This window comes from Phasianus colchicus, chromosome 8, assembly GCF_987193195.1.
Source record: "Phasianus colchicus chromosome 8, bPhaCol1.hap1.1, whole genome shotgun sequence".
NCBI lineage: Eukaryota > Metazoa > Chordata > Aves > Galliformes > Phasianidae > Phasianus > Phasianus colchicus.
Window position 1 is genome coordinate 29,274,170 of NC_143443.1, and position 22,851 is coordinate 29,297,020.

General features: G+C 34.7%; 1 protein-coding gene across 2 annotated transcripts; it reads left to right on the top strand.

Annotated features, from left to right (window-relative positions):
- The first annotated feature begins 1,174 nt into the window (after nucleotides 1-1,174).
- Nucleotides 1,175-20,859, top strand: CCDC172 (coiled-coil domain containing 172). 2 transcript variants are annotated; one of them, XM_090145548.1, is made up of 8 exons: nucleotides 1,175-1,654; nucleotides 1,897-1,982; nucleotides 5,298-5,414; nucleotides 6,789-6,954; nucleotides 7,897-7,998; nucleotides 8,920-9,022; nucleotides 19,475-19,562; nucleotides 20,381-20,859. In XM_090145548.1, the coding sequence occupies exons 1-8, from the start codon at nucleotides 1,576-1,578 to the stop codon at nucleotides 20,411-20,413; spliced, it is 774 nt and encodes a 257-aa protein (XP_090001674.1). In that variant the 5' UTR covers nucleotides 1,175-1,575; the 3' UTR covers nucleotides 20,414-20,859. The 2 variants fall into 2 exon arrangements, with proteins under 2 accessions (XP_090001674.1, XP_090001675.1); XM_090145549.1 differs by having other exon boundaries at nucleotides 20,669-20,859.
- The last annotated feature ends 1,992 nt before the right edge of the window (nucleotides 20,860-22,851 follow it).

Sequence of the window (22,851 nt, forward strand, 5' to 3'; positions counted from 1 at the left end):
ATTTTCTGAATTCACTTTTGTGAACTCTTCTCCTTCAGTTGCACTTTGCTCCATTTTAAAAAATAATTGCATTTCCTGCAACATAATGTGTTAGTCTCAGGTTTTTACATTTCACCAGAACCCACATTTTCTTTCTTACATAGGGCAATGTCTTCTTTTTAAAAGCACAATTTTATAGCATGCTACCACTATAATGTGGTGCTTTTTAAGTAGTAAATGCTACAACATAACATCTGTACAGAAATATCAGTTTCATTCTACTAACCTACAACAGCACTAAGGCATTTGTACTCTCATGTACATTGCTTTGCTTCTTGTAGTCAAAGAGCTTCCTAATTTCTGTTTTTTTTCTGCTGCAGTCTACTCTAAAGACAGTATCTCCTTTGAGGAAAACTCTAACAAGACAGACTGTCAATAATTCTAATCTTTCACAACATGGAAAATGCTGGAAGGATATCAAGTTCCTTTCCTCCAGGCTTTTTCTGCCTCAGAGCAAATAGGCCAACTTCGCATAGGTATGCCCTGCAGGGAATGTAGTTAGTCTTTTTCAAGGTGTAAGAACAAATCCTGTAATATGAATTATATTCTCAACCAGCTATTTACATTTCCAGGTATTCGATCCAGTGATGTACAAATCAAAAAGCTGCAGAAGCTCAGAGCACAGTAATCTCATCTGCAAGGCTGCCCCAGAATAGCATACAACGGGCTGGGTTCAGATCCTTGTGTACAGAGCCCGACTGGGAAAGAAGTGCTGTCATTTCCCATTAACGGTGATGCAGCTGAGTTGAGCCTAATCACTTTAACTTTGTTTTTATGTAGTCAGTTTTCCCATTTTCTTGGGAATTGTATGACAATTGCAGATTTTAGCCTACTTCCATAACTGCTAAGGTTAGGCATCAATCTTCAAAAGACAAATAAATCTGAACAGCTATGTTATTAAAAATGGATGGTGAACACTTCACAGAAAAGGAAGATAGAAGGAAGAAAAAAAACCCAGCTTTTGAACACCACAAGAACAGTATAAAGCATTTGGCCCTAGAGAAATAAAGTCAGAGCTGTTTGATCAAAAATCCCCGAATCCTGAGCAAGAATCAAGGGTTCAGAAACGCACACAAGTTTGACAAGATTCAGACGGTCAGAGGCCTTTTGACTCCCCAGACATCCTTCTCCTGCCCCTACTCTACTGCTCCTCTGCCAGCTCATTTCCATTTGTGTGTTTCCTGGGTGGGCTCCCCCAGCACAGCTGTGCCATTGTGCTCTTCCTGACCCAGTTCTTCATGCTTCTCTATCCTGAGGTTTCACCCTGAGCCCTCACTTCTCACAGTCTGTGGTTATCTTTCCAGGTGGCTTCCCTGCACGGTGTGGTTTCTCCCCAAAGCCTTGGAGCAGCCACCAGTGGGGAGGCTGAGGCTGGAGAGCAGAGCGAAGGCCTGGCAGCACTTGGGGCAGAGCCCTGAAGGCAGGGCTGTGGGTTGGGAGGGCTGCCCTCCCCTCAGTGTATCCTCTGGCTTCAAGCAGCCAGCCCTGCACCGAACAGTGAGCCCTCACACACCTGGACCTGCCCACAAGTCAGAAATGAACCTGGATACTTTGTTCCAACAAATTGAGCTCACAGAAAAGAAGGCGGGCGAGAAGAGGCGCCTCATCCAACAAGGTCAGCCCCATGGCCGCCATCTTGCATGTCCCACAGCGTCGGGCGCTGTAAATGGCCGCTCCATATTTCAGGGCATCCCAACAAAAGTGGAGTGGCACCACTGTAAAATCAAGAGGGGAGTTTTGCTGGAAAAGCTTTTCAGGCAGACGTTCCGTGACTTCTTGCCAATGCCATTGCTCTGTAAGAACAGAATGTTTACAAACTGACCACAAACTTGCTTACAGGTTTTCCTTGTTTTGCAGTTAAATTTGACATAAACAAATATCATGAAAAAACTAACCAACGAAAAGAAGAGCTGAACACTGCAAAAATAAAATTAGAAACTAAGGTAAGTAGGAATGTTTATAGTACAAATAAGAAATACATTACATTTACAAGCACATGAATTATTCTTGTTGGAAATAAATTCATGAACACTTTCAAGGCATACGCTTCACCCACTGAGATAGACAACGTTTAGAAAATGTACAGTCTGCATTTCTGTAATGATCACTGCCTGCGAATCTATGTGCTTCCTGTGTGCAAAGGTCTGTCTGTGGCTTTCCTCACAAATTCAACCCTGCAGGCTGACTGGGTGTGCTCACTGCTTTGCTCACTTCAAGGTAGGAATGTGCCCAGATAACATTTCCAAACCCTGGAAGCACAGAGACAGCACAAAGGTACAAGAAAGCCATGCTGCTCTCCAGAAAAGAGCTGGGCAGGGAGCAGATGAGCTGTTTGGGGATGGCGTGAGCAGCTCTTGGAGCTTCTTATAGCACTTTTTCATTTAAAGGATGCATTTATTAGAGGTTTGGAAATCATTCCTGTGTTGCCCACTGCTATTCCTTAAAGGCCTTATTTGTTTCACAGAGAATATGTGGAAACATTCACTGTATTTACTTCACAAGATTTTGAGTCATATACTAAAGATCTTCCTGTGAGCCTGGGTTCAGCATTGTGCCAGGTGTTAGAGTTTTGCTAGGGACACTCTAGACAGGAGGAACTTTCCAAACCTATTCAACACTTTCAACATTTTATTCTGATTTCTGTTTAACCAAACTGCAGACATAGGTTTAGATTAACATTCAATTTTGCAGAGCTCTTTCACCATTAATACTTGTAAGTAGAAATGATTTAAAAATCCATTTGCTTGTGCCTCAAAAATGAAGTCTAGTTATCATCCCTGTGTGCTTAAGTATCTGTGCTGATGGAATGTGTATGCACAACAGGAAAGCTTATGGAATCTCCTTTGAAGTTAGAACTGTTGTGCACTTAAGTAAACATCTTCAAGAACCTTCTGGGGATTACCTCACATAGATGTTTTGAGTATGATTATTATCTTTCCAAAAACAGATTCTTCTGTAATTTTTTTGGGATATTTTATTTATACATATAAATATATACACACGTAAACATTACTATGACAGGATCAGATAAAGAAATTCATAAACAAATACTCACTGGTTGTAAAATGAGACTATAATCTTGCAAGCAGTTGGTCATGTATGCATGCCACGAAAGACCTTTAACACAGTCACTTATTTAGCTAACACATTATATCTGAGTGATGTTTGTTAGATAAAGCCTTTTGTAGTATTGCTCCTACATTTATTCATGAACACTATTTTATGTTTATACTGCTAATTTGTTATTGATGCAGTGTGATTTACAATCAACATTTATGTGGAAGGTATAGAGCATCCCAAGAGTAGAGCTATTATTGTACATGACTAATGGGAAGAGCTGAAGAACTGTTCCTAATTAAATCTTAAGTGCCTTAGCCACCTAATATTCTATCTGGTATCCACAAAAATATATTTTATTTGCCTATTTATTCTGACATTGATTCATTTATAAATAGGACACGATACAGAAAATAAGTGGAATGGAAAAATGTATTTCTATCAGACTGTATTTAGGCTTAAAGATTACATAAATATTGAAATTATTAAAAGCAATTTATTTTTCAGTACAGGAATTAAGTTTACATGTGTCTACAATATTTAATGTAATTCAAATAGCATTAAATAATGTTGTTCAGTAACGCTGTTTAATTTGTCCCACACCAAATAACTGCACTTTAAAAGCACTGATATCCAAGCACAGGGGCTTATGCCTGAGCAAGCAGATGAGCCTGAGTTCAAACATGTTTTGACATCTATTTCACAGAGACTGCCCGTGGTCAATCAAAGGTTCTCAGGAAATGCTATTTATTTTCTCTGTTCAGTAAAATCAGGTAGCATGTAATTAGAACCTGAATTATAGCATTTTGCCTTTCATGCCTCAATGATTTCTTCAAAAAAATCTATTGCAAATGCATAGATTAAGTAGGCATCTTGCAGATGGAGAACCTACACTGCAGTTAGTTATGTTTGGTAATATAATTACAGAGGTATAAGACCATCTACTCTCTTAGAATTAGTATGCACCACAAATATTGCTGAGGCAAGCACCTCCTTGATGCTTAGCATGCCAGACATATCAGGAATGAGGAAGTCTGGTCCTTTCCTGTCTGTCTCCCTCCAGTCTTAGCACATTTGATTCCACTGTCCTCCTCCTTTTGATATCAGATGCACTTCCTCTGTGCTCTGTCCAAAATCACCTTGTATTATTTTTCAAATCTTCTTATTTTCACCTCTTTAATATCACTACCATTTGGTTTTTCTGTTGCTGCATGCGCAAACGTATGTAACACCTTGACCAGTTATTTTACTTCCTGATACTCTGTGCCTCTAAGACCTGCTAGCAGTTCTGCAGCTAACTTTCCTTCCCCTAATTGTTCTGAGTATCACAGTCTGAGTCATTTTTTGAACACCTTTTCTCCAGTACGTCAAATGAATGATTCTCATCCTCTAAGACTTTTCAACACTTAGCTGTTCCCCATTTATCTGCTGTTATATTTTCTCATCTGACATCAACTTTGGTTAGATAACGATGCAGAAGATGCAGTGGAAAGTTGAGAGGAATTCTTCAGCAAATTCTGAAAATGCAGTGATTGAAAGGCGTATTTTTCTATCAGATAAACTACTATATACTAAATACTATATATACTATCAGATAAACTACTACTATACATTACAATGTATAAAAATGTGTTTAAGACCATATTCAAAATCAGTGTGAGCTCTGGGGGAGCTTACAGCTTTTATTCTATCAGTAGTTTTACTGTCACGTTTCTTTGGCTAAGAATTTCTCATTCTTTCTCCTATGCAATACTAACATTGAAGAGCTAATCACATATGCAGCCATTCAGATAACCTCAGTCAGAGCAATGCTGTTGGACCTCTATCCCTCTGATGTTGTCTGGTTTGATAAGAGACGACCTGTATGCAGTGAGACGTAGGCCATTGTGCCAAGGTTGGATAAAAGATTTTGTGCGATCAATATCTTTCCTGTTTTTAACCTGAGATTATTTGATATAAACTGCATAGTTTAAAAATGCCATTTCAGATAGACTGATCAGCAACAAATTTGTCTCTGAAATAGAGGATACTTTCCCAAATTACAGTTAGGGGAAGAGCTGCTATGCTTTTTCTAGTCAAGAAGCAGTAGCAGCTATGCCAGCTGTGTTTTAACCAGACAAAGATCCTTATGTCCAATATAAAAATAAATGAAATAAAAAACCAATAACCTTTTTTCATAACTTTTTGTTTTCTTTTGGAAGGTTCAACAGCTGTCTGAAAAAATGTTCTTCTTAGAAATTTTGAAGAAACGTGAAGACAGCTTAGAGAAACAGAAGGCTGAACTTATAAACCAGAAAAGCATTCTTCTCAAAAACTTAGTAAGTTTCCAGCTATTGTATTCAAGTAGTTCATTTGCACTGCACAAGTTTATGCAGAAAAAATATTATAAATCTGAATAATCAGTTTTTCTTTTTACACCAGCATACTTAAAAATGTAAATGTAGTTAGATTATTGCTTTGAATTTTAAATTTAATTCTCATTTTAATAATCTAAGGTTTATCTACAAAGCTGATTTCACATTCTTAATTTCAGTTTCTAATGTCTGCTATTGAGTTCCAATCATGATGCATTTCCTTTCTAAAAGAAAAGCAGAAAAATCTCACCTTCAGTTGGACTGTCTCAACCACTGTAAAATATACTGAGAAGTATCAGAGGAAAATCTCAGGAAAGTCAACACCACATTTCAGGAATCCTGGCATTCCACATTATCTCTTTTAAACCAAAGACACAGCTCCCTTTTGAAAAGTAGTTATTGCAACGTATACAGGCAACAACATTTTCAGTTCACTGCTGTGCTAACCTGAATATTGCCTTCCTCTTTTTGCTTGGTGTATCCCTGAGTCTTTAAGTAAGGTCACACAAGAGTAGTCTTCTCTGCATATGTATTCATATCTCAAATCAGCAGATCTGAATTTTCAACATGTAGTATGAATCGCCAGTATTACCATTAAGTCCTTACTTTAATTAAGTAATATTACTTCAACATTCAAAATATTCCCTATCTTAAATATAGGAAGAAAGCATAAGAAGTAGCATAAATATCATAGAAAAGTTCCTCTGAAGAAAGTATCCTCTGATGAAATGTGAAATTTGATTAATTTTAATGGTGAAGATTTGAAATGTGGATAATTGTTTCTTTCTTCCTGTATATAAAGCTGTTTCTTCTAATTTAATTTAGTCAGCATTTTTAAAAGGACTTTACTATTACCCTTGTCTTTAGGATTATTTTTTCCAGAGAATGAAACGACTCGTTATCAACCATAGCTGACTTAGTAGTTATCAAAGGAAATAAAGCAAGTCTGCACAGGTTTAAACTACAAATTTATTTAACAGCAGACTAAAAAACAGTGGCCACAATGTGCTACAGACTTTAAATAGAACTTAGCAGCAATTTCAATAATGAGTTGCACTTAAAACCAATTACACAAGTATATAATTTGACTTAGTGAATTTCAATTTTTTTTTTTTTTTTTTTTTTTTAAAGAAGAACATATCCTTCACTCTATAAGGAGAAAAGGTTAAAACAGCAGACAAAATGGTAGAGCTGTAGGCCATATTCATGTTCTCCCAAGTCAGGAAAAGTGAATACATAACATATATAAATTTTAAGCATAAGCAAAAGTATGTTTCTGTCTGCTAGCCTAACAAAGCCTTCATTTTTTCCACTTAAGCATTCAATTTGTCGTTTCAGACAGATGCAAAGAGAAAAATGGCTGAAGAGGAAGATAATTTTACTAGGGAAGTAACAGAGTTTAATGATGAGTATGGACTAACAAGCAATAGAGAACTTCTGATTAAAAAAAAAGTCAAGACTGAAATAAACGATTTAGAGAATGAAGCTGCTGTGTTAAAAAATGGTAAATCTTATATTAAATTATGTTACTGGAGAATGCAAATCAATTAAGTATAACTCTGCTAAGCAATAATTTTAACCATCCCATTCTCCTGCTGTCTGAAACCACCTCTTAACACAAAACTGAAAAAGAATGGCCTGGCATACCATATTATATAAAGATTATTAAAGCCTGTTCTACTCTTCAATCTTTTCAGACATTTCCAACCATGTTTATTTGTGTTAAGAATATGAGGTTTCCCAGAAATGAGTGTTAGACAGAGAAGCAATCCTTCAGCAAGGACATAGGAGTCATCACAGATCACAAGCTGAACATGAGTCAACATCAGAATACCAGCACCGTACTAAGACATATAAACATAATTCTAACTTCTAAGATACGCAAAATAATCCTTCATTGTATGTAGGGCAGTTAAATTCTTAACTGGTGCTAAGATGGATGTTGCATTTCAAGAAAAAGCGTGCACTTGCTAGACACAGTCCTCATGGGAACAGTGGGAATGATCAGAGATCTGGAGGACAGGAGAAAGAAAAAGCTGAATGAATTGGAATTATTTAACCTCTGGAGGAAGAGTTATGAAAGATGGCTGTCTTCAAATGTTTAAAGATTTCTATGGATGAAGAAAAGTCATTATATCACTAAAGTAACTGTAAAGCAAAATATTTGCAATTATTTGCATACCCAACAAACTGAATTTGTCAAACATCTTAGGAACATTAAAATAATTTATTTTCATTATCAGGAATTAATTATATGATTAATTATAAGATTAATTATATGATTTCCAGTGAACTGCTTTTAAGTCAACTACTTTTGGTTATATTTATGGTTCTTTGTCATCAAATGAAAAGATGGGTAAAAGTAGTCAGGAATATTTAAAATTATATCACGAAGACTTAAACTACAATGCGTTTAAATTTAAAATATAATTGTTTATTTCCTTAGAAATGGAGACAATGGAACATGAGAATGTTCATTTAAATGCACTCCAGCTGCAGAAGAATGAATTAAAGCAGGAATTATTTACTTTCAAAAGTGAACTCAAAGGTGTGCTTTATAATCAGTTGTTATGATAATTATTTCTGCCTTGACAAACGATTCTGAAAAATCTTTTCTGTCAAGTTATTTTTCTCAGTAAGAAGTCATAGAAATAAGATTTTATATATTTTACATTATGCAATAAATCATTTTAGGATGAGTATAACAAATATAGTGGACTTCATTAAGATTTGTGCTGAATGTCTCTGATACCAAGATGTACAGTTTTGCTGAATCAGAACCTATAAATATGAAAAATAACATTCTACTTCTGCTAGTAAAATATTTACTTAACTGGAGAATTAAATGTTTCAGGGTGTTTCAGAGACCTTAAAATCAACGTAAGTCTTGTTTAAATACCATTAACTTGTAATTAAAGAATGTTACTAAAATGAAAATGTTTAACAAGCAACATGACTTAGGCTGATAGAGACAGATGTGGCTGAGGTGATACATCTCTGATTTGTAAAGTCCACAGTTGTTTTCTATTGATATTTGTGCATTATTATATGAAAGGCAATGCACAAAAAAGGAGTCTACATGCAAGGATGGGGAAAATGTGTTGAATAAACAAAAGCACCTATAAAATAAACAAGTAAAAAGGTGCAGAGAGAAGAAAAGTTCTGTCTCAATGGGGCTGATAGCCAATAGGGTGATTATTTTACAAACATGTAAATAACATCATAGTAAATGAGTTAGGAAAGATAGACTATGCATATGGTAACAGATTGTGTGGGAAAAGGAACAAGATTTTATAAAAGATTGTAATGAGTATATCAATTACAGTACTAAAATAATGCATGTTCTTTATTCAGATGACTTTTCTCTCCAGTTTAACAGCAAAAAGTGTTAGCTAAATTTAAAGAATGCAGACCCTCTTTGAATATGGATGATTAATATATATTTATAAGATCATTATTATTTTTTTAGACCTTGAGAAATTAATCAAGGAGGCTGAAGGAACGATGAAAGATTTAGAAGCAGAAAAAGTCCAAGTGACTGAAAAACCTCAGACCAATCCAGAATGTTTAAGGTAAGAGTCTCATGTTAGTAGATGCTTAAATTTAAGTTTAGCTCAATAATTACAAACCAGTTCTGGTGGTAGTGACTATTTTATCTTTCCTATACAATATTCACTGGAAATCAGGAGTATCAATTGTGTTTCTCACAAGCTACAAATTCCTGTTGTTTGTTACAAACCTTCACCCTTACACGCATGCTGCAACAAACTAAAAACTGAAAGCAGTTGAAGGGAGGTCCCAGTCAAACTTGGAGGAAGAGCAAACTTGGGCAGTAGACAAGTTTTTGGAAAAACAATAGTGATACAAAGAATATCAATGAACTACACAAATGCTATATGCCCTAAGTGACTGAACCTTCCACAGAGCCTGATGGTGATAGAATGGAGGGGCCACAATAACCTCTTCAGCTCAGTTGGGTCTTGCATATTGAATTTATTAAATACAGATTTATTTTCTTTACTGTCCCTACCATCAGTTCTAGCGTGACTTCTAGTTAAGCTAGTTTAGAACAATATTTAAAGAAGACAGAAGACCTTTCACACTCTCTCTTAGTAGTGAATGTTGCTTTCTAGGAACTGACCTCACATGACTTCATTTGTTGTCTGTTTGCTCAAATTTCACATTTGCATTTTCACCATACACAAAAGAATGTAACGTTCAATGCAAAGGAACTCCTTCTAGAAAAGAGTTGGCCCAAATTTTTCTCTAAAAAATTATTAAGGAAAAAAACAACTTTTGTTAACATCACAGTTTGTTCCTATACATTTCTTAAGTTCTTGACTATAAGAAATAAATGCAAGGTTTCTTTTCCCCTGAAATCTTTCAGTGGAGAAATAAAATGTTGCAGGGAACACTGGGAATTTTTCTGAATGATTTGTTAAAGGGCTGTATCTTGCTGAATACCGATTTGTGAAAGAAAATGATATATCAGTCCCATTACTAACTCTCTTCAACCTCTTACATAGTGTTGAGACATGGCCAAATTTCCTTCAACATAAAAATTAATTAGCTCACAATTCTGCATACAGTGGCAAAAACTTTGCATTCAACATATATATAAAGGACAATGTAAATAATAATAGCAGTTGCAATTCTGTTGCAGTTGTAAGACAGCCTGTTATAATTCACTGCCTTACATTATTCATTCCATCATGATATGTTAGGTTTTGTGATACATGAGGTTGTCAACTTCTTTCTAAATAACACATTTCCCTTCGAGTAGTTTACTGCCATAATGCCACTTAATATTCAAATTGCCATAATTAGTTTTCTGTAATGGGTTTCCTATGTATGAGCTACAGAAGTAGCAGACATTAGATTACTTTAAATCCCCAGCTCTGCCACTGATTCACTATGAGATCCCAATCCATACATGCCTGTCCTTCTACTTAGTTCTCTGTGGAACTATAATTTGGTATCACATAGGTGGAAGACACAACAGGGGATAAAATATTCTGAATTTACAACCAAAGAAAGAGCGATGATGAGATTTTTTTTTTACTTCATATAACGCCTAATATTATGGTCAGGATAACCTGGCACTATTTGATAGCTGCACATAGTGCAAAATCTAAATAAAGTGCCACTGCTGTTACTGCTGCAGCAGAGCACGTGCTCAATCAATGCCAATAGTCCCTCTGCAGCAGATTCTTGAGTGAACCATCCTGTCTCCAGCTGCCCTCACTAAGGGAACCTGAGAGTATGGAAGCATTTCTGTAGCAGTGGCAAGACAAACTGGAGTGATTCCCAGGGCCTGGGGCAAACAAGGAGGCCCTCCCAACAGGCTATATGCATCTCTGGCTCTTTTGACGGATCTTCTGCAGCCAAAGTTCTAATTAATACAATCTTAGATACACTATTGATTGTACACACTATGCTTGAGAAGCAATATTTTGTAGCCCAATAAGACAAGTGTTTTCTTTAATTAAGGCTTTTTCCCCTCTTACGGAATCTATTGTAGGAATATATTTTTCATTTCTACCGAGCATTGCATTCAGTATATGTTATCCAGAGAAAAATTCTTTGACGTAAGACAAACAATGTGGATAAAAAATACTTATTTTTTTCTGATAAATAAGTACAAAATTTGATTTTCTCTATTTTACTGAGTAGGAAACCACACCACTTTTTAAATGCTAAAAACACCAGTGTGTTTAATGCTTCTTTAGAACAAATGTGAGAGACAGTCAGCATCAATAACCTGATATATGTAGCTCCCAGGCCACCCTGTAAGTCTGTTATTGTATCACATACCTAATCTCAGCTTAAAAATCAATATCAAAAGTAGCTGGCAAGGCAAGAATCTTCATTACAATTAAGTATATATCTTAAAGTAAATTGTATTTCAACTGAAGAGTGTAGCCAGCTAATTCAAATTACAATTTATTACAAAGCAATTTATCTTTGATCCGAGAAAAATGCCTTATACCATATCTGCAGTTTCATAAAATTTCTCCCAAATCCATCAAAGAATTACGAAAGGTCACAAGAAGCACACACTGTTAATTCCAACCATTGGTGCTGCAATCATAGCTAGTTCTAATACACGAGATACTGAAAAAATCTAAGCAAAATTTGAATGTTGAGCACAGATGTAGTTATGAATAAAGACTAAATACGAAATAAAATTTGGATTTGGGGGGGGACAAGGTATGCACTTCTCCAAAAATTGTCATATTTGGAGAAAAAAAGAATGGTCAGGCTCTGGAACAGGCTCCCAAGGGAAGTGGTGGAGCTACCGTGACTGGAGGGGTTCAAGAAGGTGGGCATGGTGGGGATGGGTCAACGGTTGGACTAGATGATTGTAGAGGTCTTTTCCAACCTTAATGATTATTAATGAATCTTAATGAAAAATATATTATAGTTTATATGAAATATAAATTATTGTATTATATATTATGTTTTTAATGAAATACAACAGTAATGAAAATCACACTTTTAAAATGCAGCATTTTAATATCTTGCCTAGAGGGAATGTTCTTCTGCCGAAATGCTGCCAAAGACACGATTTCCTTTTCTGCTGATGTAAGCTGGGAGGTGTCCTATGACCAGTAATGATTCTAAAATATGGCAGAGATAATCTTCATGCCAAAATATGGTAATAGTAATTAGGGCAAGGTTCACTGAACCACTACAGCTAATTTGAGGGAAACAAATCTACCAGCAACCCCAAAATTTGAGTCAGTAATGTTCCTTGAGATCCTTGAGAGTGCTCCAACTTCTTGTAAGATAAGGAAAACTGCTGTCAATAGTACTTCCAATGACAGAAAAGCATGTTACCTGACATCTGCTGCTATAATCTGCCTATCAACAGCTTCTGAACTTTCAAAATCTCACTTGTACTGCCTTGTATAAAGTACTGATGTATAACACGTGAATAAAGTACAATCTGTACCTAAATTAATCATCCCTAGCACAACTAGGAGTGTTCCACATTCTTCAATAGTTTTGTTTTTATGTACTTTTGTTGCTGTTGCTATTTGATATGCTCCAAAATGATTTATTTCAACATTGACTCTTCCACTCCTTTCTTGAAAGATAGAAATGTCCACAAATATAAGAGAAGCCGCATCCTGCATATGCTTTTTATTTCAGAGAGTTCCTCACTTTTGTATTCTTGTTTAGATTATCGTTCTTCAGTTTATTTTTCAATTTATTTTATTATTACTTACACACCAAACCTTTGACTTCCAGTTATATTCCAAGCATGTATGTGGACTATAGTGACTGCTGCATATATGGGCTTGTATGTGCAGCATTCAAAGTGGGATTCTTCATCAGAAATGATGATTTCATAGGACATTTCACATTTTCAAGGGCAATCTTCAGCATTAGGCTTTTTCTTGTACTGAACTGCATTCTGGTATTGCTCAATTTATTACTCAATTCAAATGAATGGGTCTTTCTATTCTTTAAACTCTTTTCCATTCTTCTTTTCATAAAAGTTCTAAAATGTTACTGAGCATGAAAAGAAAACAAAACATTGAAATTCTGCTATTTTGCTTACTGCTCCTTTCTGTAAAGCTAATGAGAGGGAGGAAAAAAGACCAGAAAAATAAGATACTTTAAGCCAATCATAAAAATTTAAAGAGCAATAAATATTCAAGATTTAAACAACCTGAATCTCCTCAATACTTGAGAAAATAATTATGTAATTAAAGCCTGTTCCAGTTAACAATACATAAACCAAAAATAATTCGTAATTTCAATTCGTTTTATTCAGTCCATAATTTTCACTCAGGAAGTTTTGAGGTTTTTGCTGGTGATTACACCTCCATTGTTAATCTCAGATGCTAAATTTTTCATGGTTGTCAGCATTCTTTGTGCAGTTCTCGACAGCACAATGTGCTTTCTTACTGACCTGAACATAAAATATGTAAAGCACTACAAACAAAGTAATAGATCAGAAATACAAAGGCATACAAATTTCTATTTCTTGCTCTCTCTCTTCTAGACACTTTAACCTCTTCCTCAATGTAGGCTCCCTAAAAGTCACATGTCTAATGGTATGGATGCATCAATTCAGAGATATCTTCAAGAAGAGAGGTCTTTTTCATGAAAGGGATGCAATGAAAATCAAAGGCTTATTTTAATCATTTGCTCTGTCAATGTCAACCCCACGTACAGAACAGCAAGAGAAAAGTTTGGCAGCGCCTCTCTTGAGTCCCATTTCCTGGGCTGGTAGCAAATAGCACCACTTAAATGGTATAAGACAGAATCAAGCAAAGCCTTTAACTGATATAAAGAAATACCTAATTATGGCATTTCACTGTTATTTTAACTGTAGTTACTTATTACATTATTTTGTTAATTTTTTGTCTTCTTTCTCATTTGAATTTTAGAATAATGTGCTGCCTTATGTTAGGCAATCCAGAAATAATTTTAATCAGAATTTATTTAGACTAAGAACAGGCAATTTCTACTTAAAATTTTCACAGTAGTATAAAGGGAGACTATTATTTGAAACCTGAATATCTGTTCTGAATGACTGCCTAAAGCCATGTTTCTGGTCGTTTTGAAAAAACATTTTGCAATTAAATTTTATGTTAAATTTATAATCAGGAGATATCAATCTCTGGAGTAATATATGTGGTTTTAAATGAGTTTTTTAATGACAATCTTCTCATTGATTTTTAAGCTTTTCCTTTTAATAGCAGTGTCCAGTGAAACTATTATAGTTTGAAATATGTTAAAAATGCTTCAATTATAAATTGTGGGATGGATTTACAAAAAATAGATCAAATTTGACTAACGATATCTTTCTTTCATAAGACAGCAATTGGCTAGGCAAAAAAAGTGCAATGTCATCCATCTAGACATTAGTGAAGTATTTGATATCCCACTATTAATTAAGCTGAAGAATTCGTATTAAAAATTTTGAGCGAGGAAATGACTAATAGGAACATCAGTAATAGTATTGAAAAGAAAAAAAAAAAAAGCTGGAAGAAGGTAACTACAGTCACAACTGATCTTACTCAAGTTTTTCTATGTCTTTGGAATAGCAAATGTTTCAAGAAAAGAAAAGAACTCTAGTCCTTACACAGCAAAGAGAGGAGGAATGTCTTTACAACAAAAACAAAAACCAAGAAATTTTTGACACTGCTGATCATGACAATTCCATTCGAATCTTTCACCTCATTTTCAAGAAAAATGCATTCAGCCTGGATTGGGGAATGGAGAGCCAATATTGGAAAGGAAAACAATAATGTATCTTTCTTGCTCTAAGAAAATACTACATTTCTCTTAAAACAAAGCAGTCCACTATAGAAATAATAATTCCAGTAATAGGACAGTTGTGCTAATCCCCCTAGAATAAAATCTAAGTTTACCTTTACAGCACAAAAGTCAAAATATTCCAACTAGAAGGATCCTTGACCCATATTTATTTTCCATGCCTTTCAATAGGAAAATATGTTCTGATGCTAAGCACTCCATACATCCTTGGTTTGCTATCTGTGCAGAAGATTTTATTCTAAATGTGCAGCTTAATTTATGTTTTAAACTTTCCATGTTTAATCAATTACAATAATAATATATTTCTTAAAGCTCTTCCAGTGAAACCATCAGTTTTGTACTTTTATACAGTGTTCTTCTATTTATTTTCATTTATATTTAATTCCAATTGTTTCATAGCCTAATATATTGTTTACTTATATCTTGCTAGCATTTATTATAATTACTACATCTTAATTTTTATTCTATTTTTGACCCATCGAACATGTACTTTTATAACTTATTTGTTGAACTCAAGTGCTTGAGTTTGTGTTTCAAGATACTAAATTCCATTTAGGACTTATTTTCTCCCTTCCACAATTAATTAATAATAGTCTGAAGTTCATTGACTGCTCCAGTTGTATCAATAGTATTTTTAGTTTGGTCATGTCAGCAAATTGTAGATACTCTGCAAAATCTTGTTCTCGTTTCTTTGCTTTCAAAATACACATTAATCTAGTCCCAGTACTGAAGTGAGACTGAGTGGCCCCAATACATTAGCTTTGGTTTTAGCCTGAGACTGTAAGCCAGTCTTTTATTCTTTTCTTCAGTTTAAATAAAATCTTAAAACCTTGATAAATGTTTCTCCTGACCTTTCTGATAAAAATTCAGGAAAATCCACATATGTACTCTTGGGTTTATATATAACTTCTAAGAGAACTCCCAGTTTTGTATCATAAATCCTATTCTTTCTTTACCAGCATCAAGCAATTTGATTTATAATACTCTAATGTTTTCCCTTGTACCTACAGTTAAAAAAACAGAATGGCAATCATAAGCAAGTTGGAGGCAGAAGGAAAGAAGAATACTTTCTTTCTTGTCTCACTAAAATATAACCAAGAAATGGTCTGGTCCCTTTTGCAATTCCAACAGTAACGAGGTCAGGTTTTTTTTTGTCTTCTTCTTGGACAAAAAAGCTGCTATAAAATATATATTCCTCCACCTATCTGTACAAAGTATGTCTTCTTTGAGATCTCTTTACATAAAAATATACTTAAATTGTAGGTTTGGACTATTGAGTCTTGATCTAGTATTACACATCTGTGGATGATTTTCAGATGGATCTGTCTGACAGTAACGTTTTTTTCATCACTTCAATTCATAATACCAACATCTATTGATTTCACAATTATTTTTCCTATTTGCCTTCTGCATATACAGCTAAAATTCAAGTAGAGTGCATATCAACCACAAATGCCAATGATATTTAATAGATGTGCTCATTTCACAGCTGCAAAATCGATCATCTTCAGCGATCTCCATCTTCATCTCTTTGTCACTTCTAGTATTCCAGAGTAATGGAAAATGGACCATTGATAGCTGAGGTCAGCCTTGGGCAAGCTAGCATTCAAAAAACATTCTGGTGCTATTGTCCCACCTACTTGATTTAAGACTAGGTTTTACTATTGCCATTTATCTTAAATAAACTTTTTCAAACCTCCTTTCACAAATAAGGCGTTCTGGCCTAGCTTTTCATTAAAGCCCATTGCCTGAAATTCAGTAATTTAACAATCCAGTGTTAATCCTTGCAATGTTAAGCTTGCAATGTTAGTGCAATTACTTTTTTTTTTTAAGTATATTTGATGGTCTTCTAGAAGATCAAAATGCTAAAAACTAAAACAAAGGACATGCAAGGCCAACAACTAAAATGTCTTCTCAGATTTTTTCAATAGATTTGCTTTTTATCATAGTTGTTAGAAGGGTATAATTGTCATATTAATCTTTGTTCTGGCAAAAGGTACATCTCTTTCCATTTCCGAAGGTGACAGAAAAGCTGCCCTACATCTAGACAGTATAGTTCCATGAATAATTGGTTTGCACATTCGATCTGATAGTGAAAAGATGAATATGAATATCCTGCTTATCTGAAATGTAAAATGAAAAAAGCTAAGTCTCTTTCCAGGTTAAGCATTATTTTGAATAGTTCCATTGTCTCACATTCCTTCTGGTAAAACTTCATCATTTATTCAGTAACTCAAGCGTCTCCAATGCATTAATTGTGTAGACTGTAACATAACAGACAGCCCTTGTTTTGTGAATATAACATTCCTGGCACATACTGTAATTATCTAGCTTCTAAATAAGAAAAAAAAAAAAAAAAAAAAAAGGAAGACCTGAATGCAAAATCAATTGATTAATGCAAAAATTAAACACCACGTTTGAATAAATGACTTTTATCATTGCTACCCAGTGCTTTACAAGGAGCTGTGCTGTCACCACTTTAAAAGTTTTCTAAAATATTTTAAATAAAATTTAAAAATCCATATGCAGAGCTTTACAGTTTCAAAGCACATCATTGGTAGTAACTCATCCACAATCCCAAGACACAGATAAGCACCTGTTACTGCTTATCTTCCAGTTGTTCTGTCCTTAGTGTACACCTAACATGGATGGGTATCACTCTTAGCTGACAGCCACCAAACAGGCTGTGCATCAGTGCTGCAACGTCAAAGACAATGAGAGAACATTTTCTCAGAGATGAACAGATTATGACTTTCCTTATAGTAAGTTCAGTAATGTAGGGCATTTGTTTCTCTTAAAGGAAGGTTCTACTATCCCACTAGCAGAAAGCACAGACTAAAAAAAACAAGGAGAGAAGGCAATAAGGTTAACCTGGTTTAATCAACATCAAAAGCTTAACTTAGACCTCGAATTAATCTTTTCTCAATGAAATGGTCTGTAAACTAGCACTGTACTACAGTACTCTGAGTATTTAATTTCTCAGAGTTCAGAATTTCCCTTTGTTGAAACACTTGTATGTGTTATGAATACAGAAGAAATATTTCCAGAAGAAAAGGCATTTCCTGCTTTGTAATATGCAGACAGGGCTGACACTGCTTCCATATTGATGGTAAGATATTTATATTTTCTAGAGAAACAGCAAAAGAAGCTTGAGGTTTAGTCCTACACTACTATACTAATGCCACATGGTGACTGAGCTATTTCTCTCACATTGAGCTATGCCTTTTACTATTACCAAAGCCATTCAGATATCAAACACACATTTTCTTGTGAAGAAAATCAAGTCTATCTGCACTATGAGAGGTGAAGAAGAGCATTATTTATATAATAGGATTAGATTTTTTTTTCTTTTATATACCATAAGAAGCAATAAAAGATTGCTACCTCTTCTTTCAACCTCAATAGAAGCAGGGTTCTGCTTTGATGCATGAGATTAGCTATTTAATGAGAACCAAAACATGTACCTTTCCTCCTTTTTTCAGTCTGTCTTATGGCCTGCAATACTCAGCATCAGTTGCTGAAACTGCATGAAGAATAAGCAGCTTCAGCTCTCTTGTGATGTTTCCCTTCCAACAGCCATGGAAAAACTCGATGTAAAGTATTCATCAGACTTCTAAAAGCTCTGGCAGAGTTATTTCTTGGACTCTGAGCAGTAATCTAAACCAAGGTAGTCACTGCTGAGAAAAGTTTCAGTGTCTACTTTTAGAATGACAAATGACCTACAGGTTCCTTAAACACTGATGTTCCTCTTGGAATCTTTTTTTCTATAAAGGTCTTTTTTCCTCCCAGATGAGCTACATATTTCTGAATTTCAAAAAAATGGATCTGCGACCCTGGTTTGTAGGCAGTGTTAGATAAGCCAAGTCTTCTGTCTCTTTTTGTTCTCTGAAGATATTTGGCTCAGTAGCTGCAGCAATTGAGAATCCTGTTGCTGTTTGATTTCATAAATTGCTTCCATACTGAAGGTAAAAATAGGCACTGTTTGTAAATACTATTTCATGCCTCAAGCAGACAAGAAAAAGCTCTGATTTTCCATCTGGCTCCATACTGTTTGATTTCTTAACAGATTTGAGCCAGTTAGGAAGCTACTAATGTTTTTATTAAAAATAATTTCAATTAATATTTTTAATAGAAAATTTTTACTGGGGGCATCCTGTAAGCCTGAAAGAATGGGAAAAAAAACCATGCTCCTTTCAATAGGAAAAATCACTACATTAAAAGTAGTCCTTATTGTAGAGAAGCCTATGGATAGATATGGAATACTGACTGCACAAGAACTGCCACAGTGGGTCAGGCAGAGGCTCATCTAATCCAGTGCTTCTTCACTGGCATCAACAAGTGGATGTTTAAGTAAACAAAAAGAGCACCATTTCGTGTTTCCCAAGTATCAACACTCATAAGTTTAAACAAGGAAAATGATAACTAATGAGGTCACTTGTCTAATCAAGCATTTAGTCAAGAGTACACTTTTTAAAAACCCAAATTGTCATTTTCTGAAGTTCTCCACATTGTCACCATAACTGGCAGTGGTAAATGAAATCCAATGATAATGTGTGAGAGCAGCACTTTGCCAATTACAAAAACTAGCAAACTTAAATCCTGATCGTGCAACAAATCAATGAGAGTTTTCTCACATTAGTCAAATTGACAACTGGGACCAAAACTGAACAAAATAATCCAAGCAGCAATTTGCTACTATAAAAAAAAAATGTTAATTTCTTTGGACACAGACTTAAGAAAGAACTGGAAAATTACAAAGATGATGACTGGGAAAGCATCTACGAGACTCTTCGAACAGAAGTTGAAATTCTGCAAATGGTATGCTATTCTCACTACATATTTTAAGTGCTTGATATTTATAAAGGTGTAATTTAAGATGATTAGCAGTGGTTTTAGATAAGCATTTTATACTATGTACAAAGCCAAACATCCTTGCATTGCAGGTGCACTCAATTCCCATCTGTTTTAACCTATTGTTTCCTGGTGTCCAGGAATATAAGCAGAAAAAGAATTTAAATACACATTGTTAACAGAAGAAAGATCTTTATGGGGTATAGCAATAATCATTAATTTCTTGAAAGGTGCAAACTACTATGCATTTAGGAGCTAAGTTAATCTTTAACTCCAGCTGTCAGTTAAATGAAAGATGGGAATATGGAAAAATAAGACCATAATTGCATCCTTTTAGGGAAACATTTTATTTTGCCCACTCACAATTTCTTCACAAAAATCTGTTAAATTATGTTTTTCTCTAGATGTCAGTCCTAACTCACATTTTTTGATTGTCAGTCTGTGTAACAACACAAAGAGAAGAAATGTTTCGAAGTCTCATTTTTGAAAACAAAAGGTTTTTTAAAAGTTCATTTTGGAGCCCCTGATTGAGTTGTATGAAGATGCAGCTGTTATTCTGCATCAATAGCGGAATATCAGTCATGGAAATTTTGTATTACTGACTCATGATCATTTTCAAATTCCTGTTGGAGGCATGTAACTTTCTTCTGCTTCATCCATTAATTTTATTATGCCTGTCAAACTTCAGAAACAAAAACAGTGTAATGTTTAAAAGCTTCTCTGTAAAGAACACAGTGAACTCATTCAATTTGATTTTCTATAATTCAATTCTTTCTGTTTTCCAGAAACTATCACAGAAAAAGTCTACAGACAAGTGAATAATGTGTGACACGTCTTATGAAGTGTCACAGAAGTTAGTCTGAGTATTGTAAAACAATTTTACTCAGGCTCTCTCAGGATTGCCTTTTGTGTTTCTCGTTTGGTTAAACCATAGTTTGTATATGCCTTTATTTTACATTAAGATTGATTTGTATTAATATAAAAGTGGGGGGGAGGGGGAGGAGAGGAGGGGGAAGAAGGGGTTGTTTGTCTTTTCTCTTTTTCTCTGTGTTTATCTGTCCTCAAATCAACAGCTATCCATCCTTAGATTCCTCTGTTGCTCATGAATGGACAACACTTCATCTGCAACACATACAGCCGAGTTACCATATTACAAACTCCATTCCCTATGTACTGTTTTTCAGAAGGAGCATTCTCCTTTTAAGTTAGCAATGTGGTCTTATTTGGGAGGAAGACTGCTATTATCATCAATAAATAAAGTGGATTAAACAGCTTTGACTATTTACTTTATAACTTGACAATGCAGTTCTCTAACAAGCTCTCTCAAACAGCTCAACTCAATTAATACAGGATGATTGCACAGAATAATTTACAAATCTACAGACCAATAGATGTCTCCAGTTATTGTAAACCAGTCCACTACTTAGCATTTGTTGTATCATAAAACTTATTCTCTTCTCCCACAACCTGTGAGATACTGAATGCACTTCACCACTTGACAATAGACTAAACTATTTAAATGAGAAGTTCACATTTCTGGAGAAGCAGTGAAGAAATTCCATTAAGTAAGGAAATTTCTTCATTCAGGAATGTGCAACATTTTTCCCACCTGAGTGAGACGAATAACTGTTCTGCACTGGTTTTTCTACAGTCAGAGCTCTCATAGCTCTGTTACACATAAAGCTGCAAGAGGTGCTTTATTAGGAGGGTAGGAATCAATCTCTTTGGAAGTTGACCACATTCTGTCTGAGATGTTGAAAGTTTTTTTCCTGTTCAGACACAGATGCCTTTTCAAATTTCTGTCAAGGTTTAATCTGCAGCATTAGGATCAAAGAGCATTCTAAATCTTTTTGTTAACTAGGATAATTCCAAGAGGTTGGAACTATCCTAATTGCCAGTGCTGTGGTAGCAAAATTCCTTATAAGGTTGGTTTGTTTTTTCCATAAAAAAGATCCTCCTAGGATATGCTTAATTTTTAAACAACTAAGATGCTCTCACTCCTATGGGACTGCCTAACTCTGTAAGTTAGGCAAGTACTGCTTGTGGGTTTTGGTCAAATTCAGAGCATTTACGAAGTGGCACAGTTGCATATTAGAGTGTCTAAAGACAGCAATCTTTCAGGTTTTAGATGCTGGAAGCAATTATAAATTCATGATTTGCAAGTATAGCAAAGTTTATCCTTGTCATTTTATTAATCTAATTGAGCTTGCCTACATTAAGTATATTAATTAATCAACCAGGAAAAACTTGCTTTTGAACTTCATTTTTTTTCCACATACGGTTGCTTTATGTACAAGAATCCCTTGCATTTCTTTGGAATGAGCCAATATTTACATAGTTATGCAGTCCATACACAAGAGAAAAAAAGCAGAACAAACCCTCAGGTTATTACATAAAACAGAACTCAGTGGCTTAGATCAGAATTGCAAATGTGCAATTTACAGGTAAATGAAATGAGCAATAGCATCCAATAGCCATATTAGATCCATAAATATGATAAATTTATGTCCCTAAGTGGCCTGAAAATACATCTGGGGAAAAGCAATACAGCGTGCCCTTTTCAGAGTTATTTCTGATTCAACAAAACTCGTTGTAGCTTCAGATTTTTATTATTTTTTTTTCTTTTTTAAATAGTTGTGAAGGTCTAAATTTTTCATTATTTTAGCAGAATTATAGCATAAGTATAGCAACATTTGTAACAACTCAAATGGCTAAACCTCTCAGAATCAATAGGACAACAAACTAGGAATAAAGCTCACAAAAAAAATTTAAAAAAAGTGAAACAAATCAATATAAATCCCATTGGGCTGAACAAATCCCTCAACAGCTTTAATAAAATGTGTATTGTTGGACTCACCCAGCTGCTAGAGGGTAGAAGTTAAACATACTGATTTCTCTGAGTAGAAAAATACATTTGTCATCACTGTTTCATGATTAATATAATCTGGGACCGATATAATGTTTCTGTCTCGAAAATTCAAGCAAAAATTTAAGTTAAAAATGTGCTTTGTGAATTATCTTTAAAATTCTTCAGTCCAGGAGTGACTAATCTTTAAAATAAAGAGTGAAAAAGAATCAGAACTCTTCTTATAGTTAATTAATTTGTCAAAGAAGAGAACATTGCCAAACTACCATGAAAACACAGATAGAGTTATTGGGAATAAATTAATTATTTCATAGATGACACTGTAATAAATACTATTTTTTTAAGTATAGAACATATATTGGATTGAGAACTGTGTTTTTTAGGAGAACA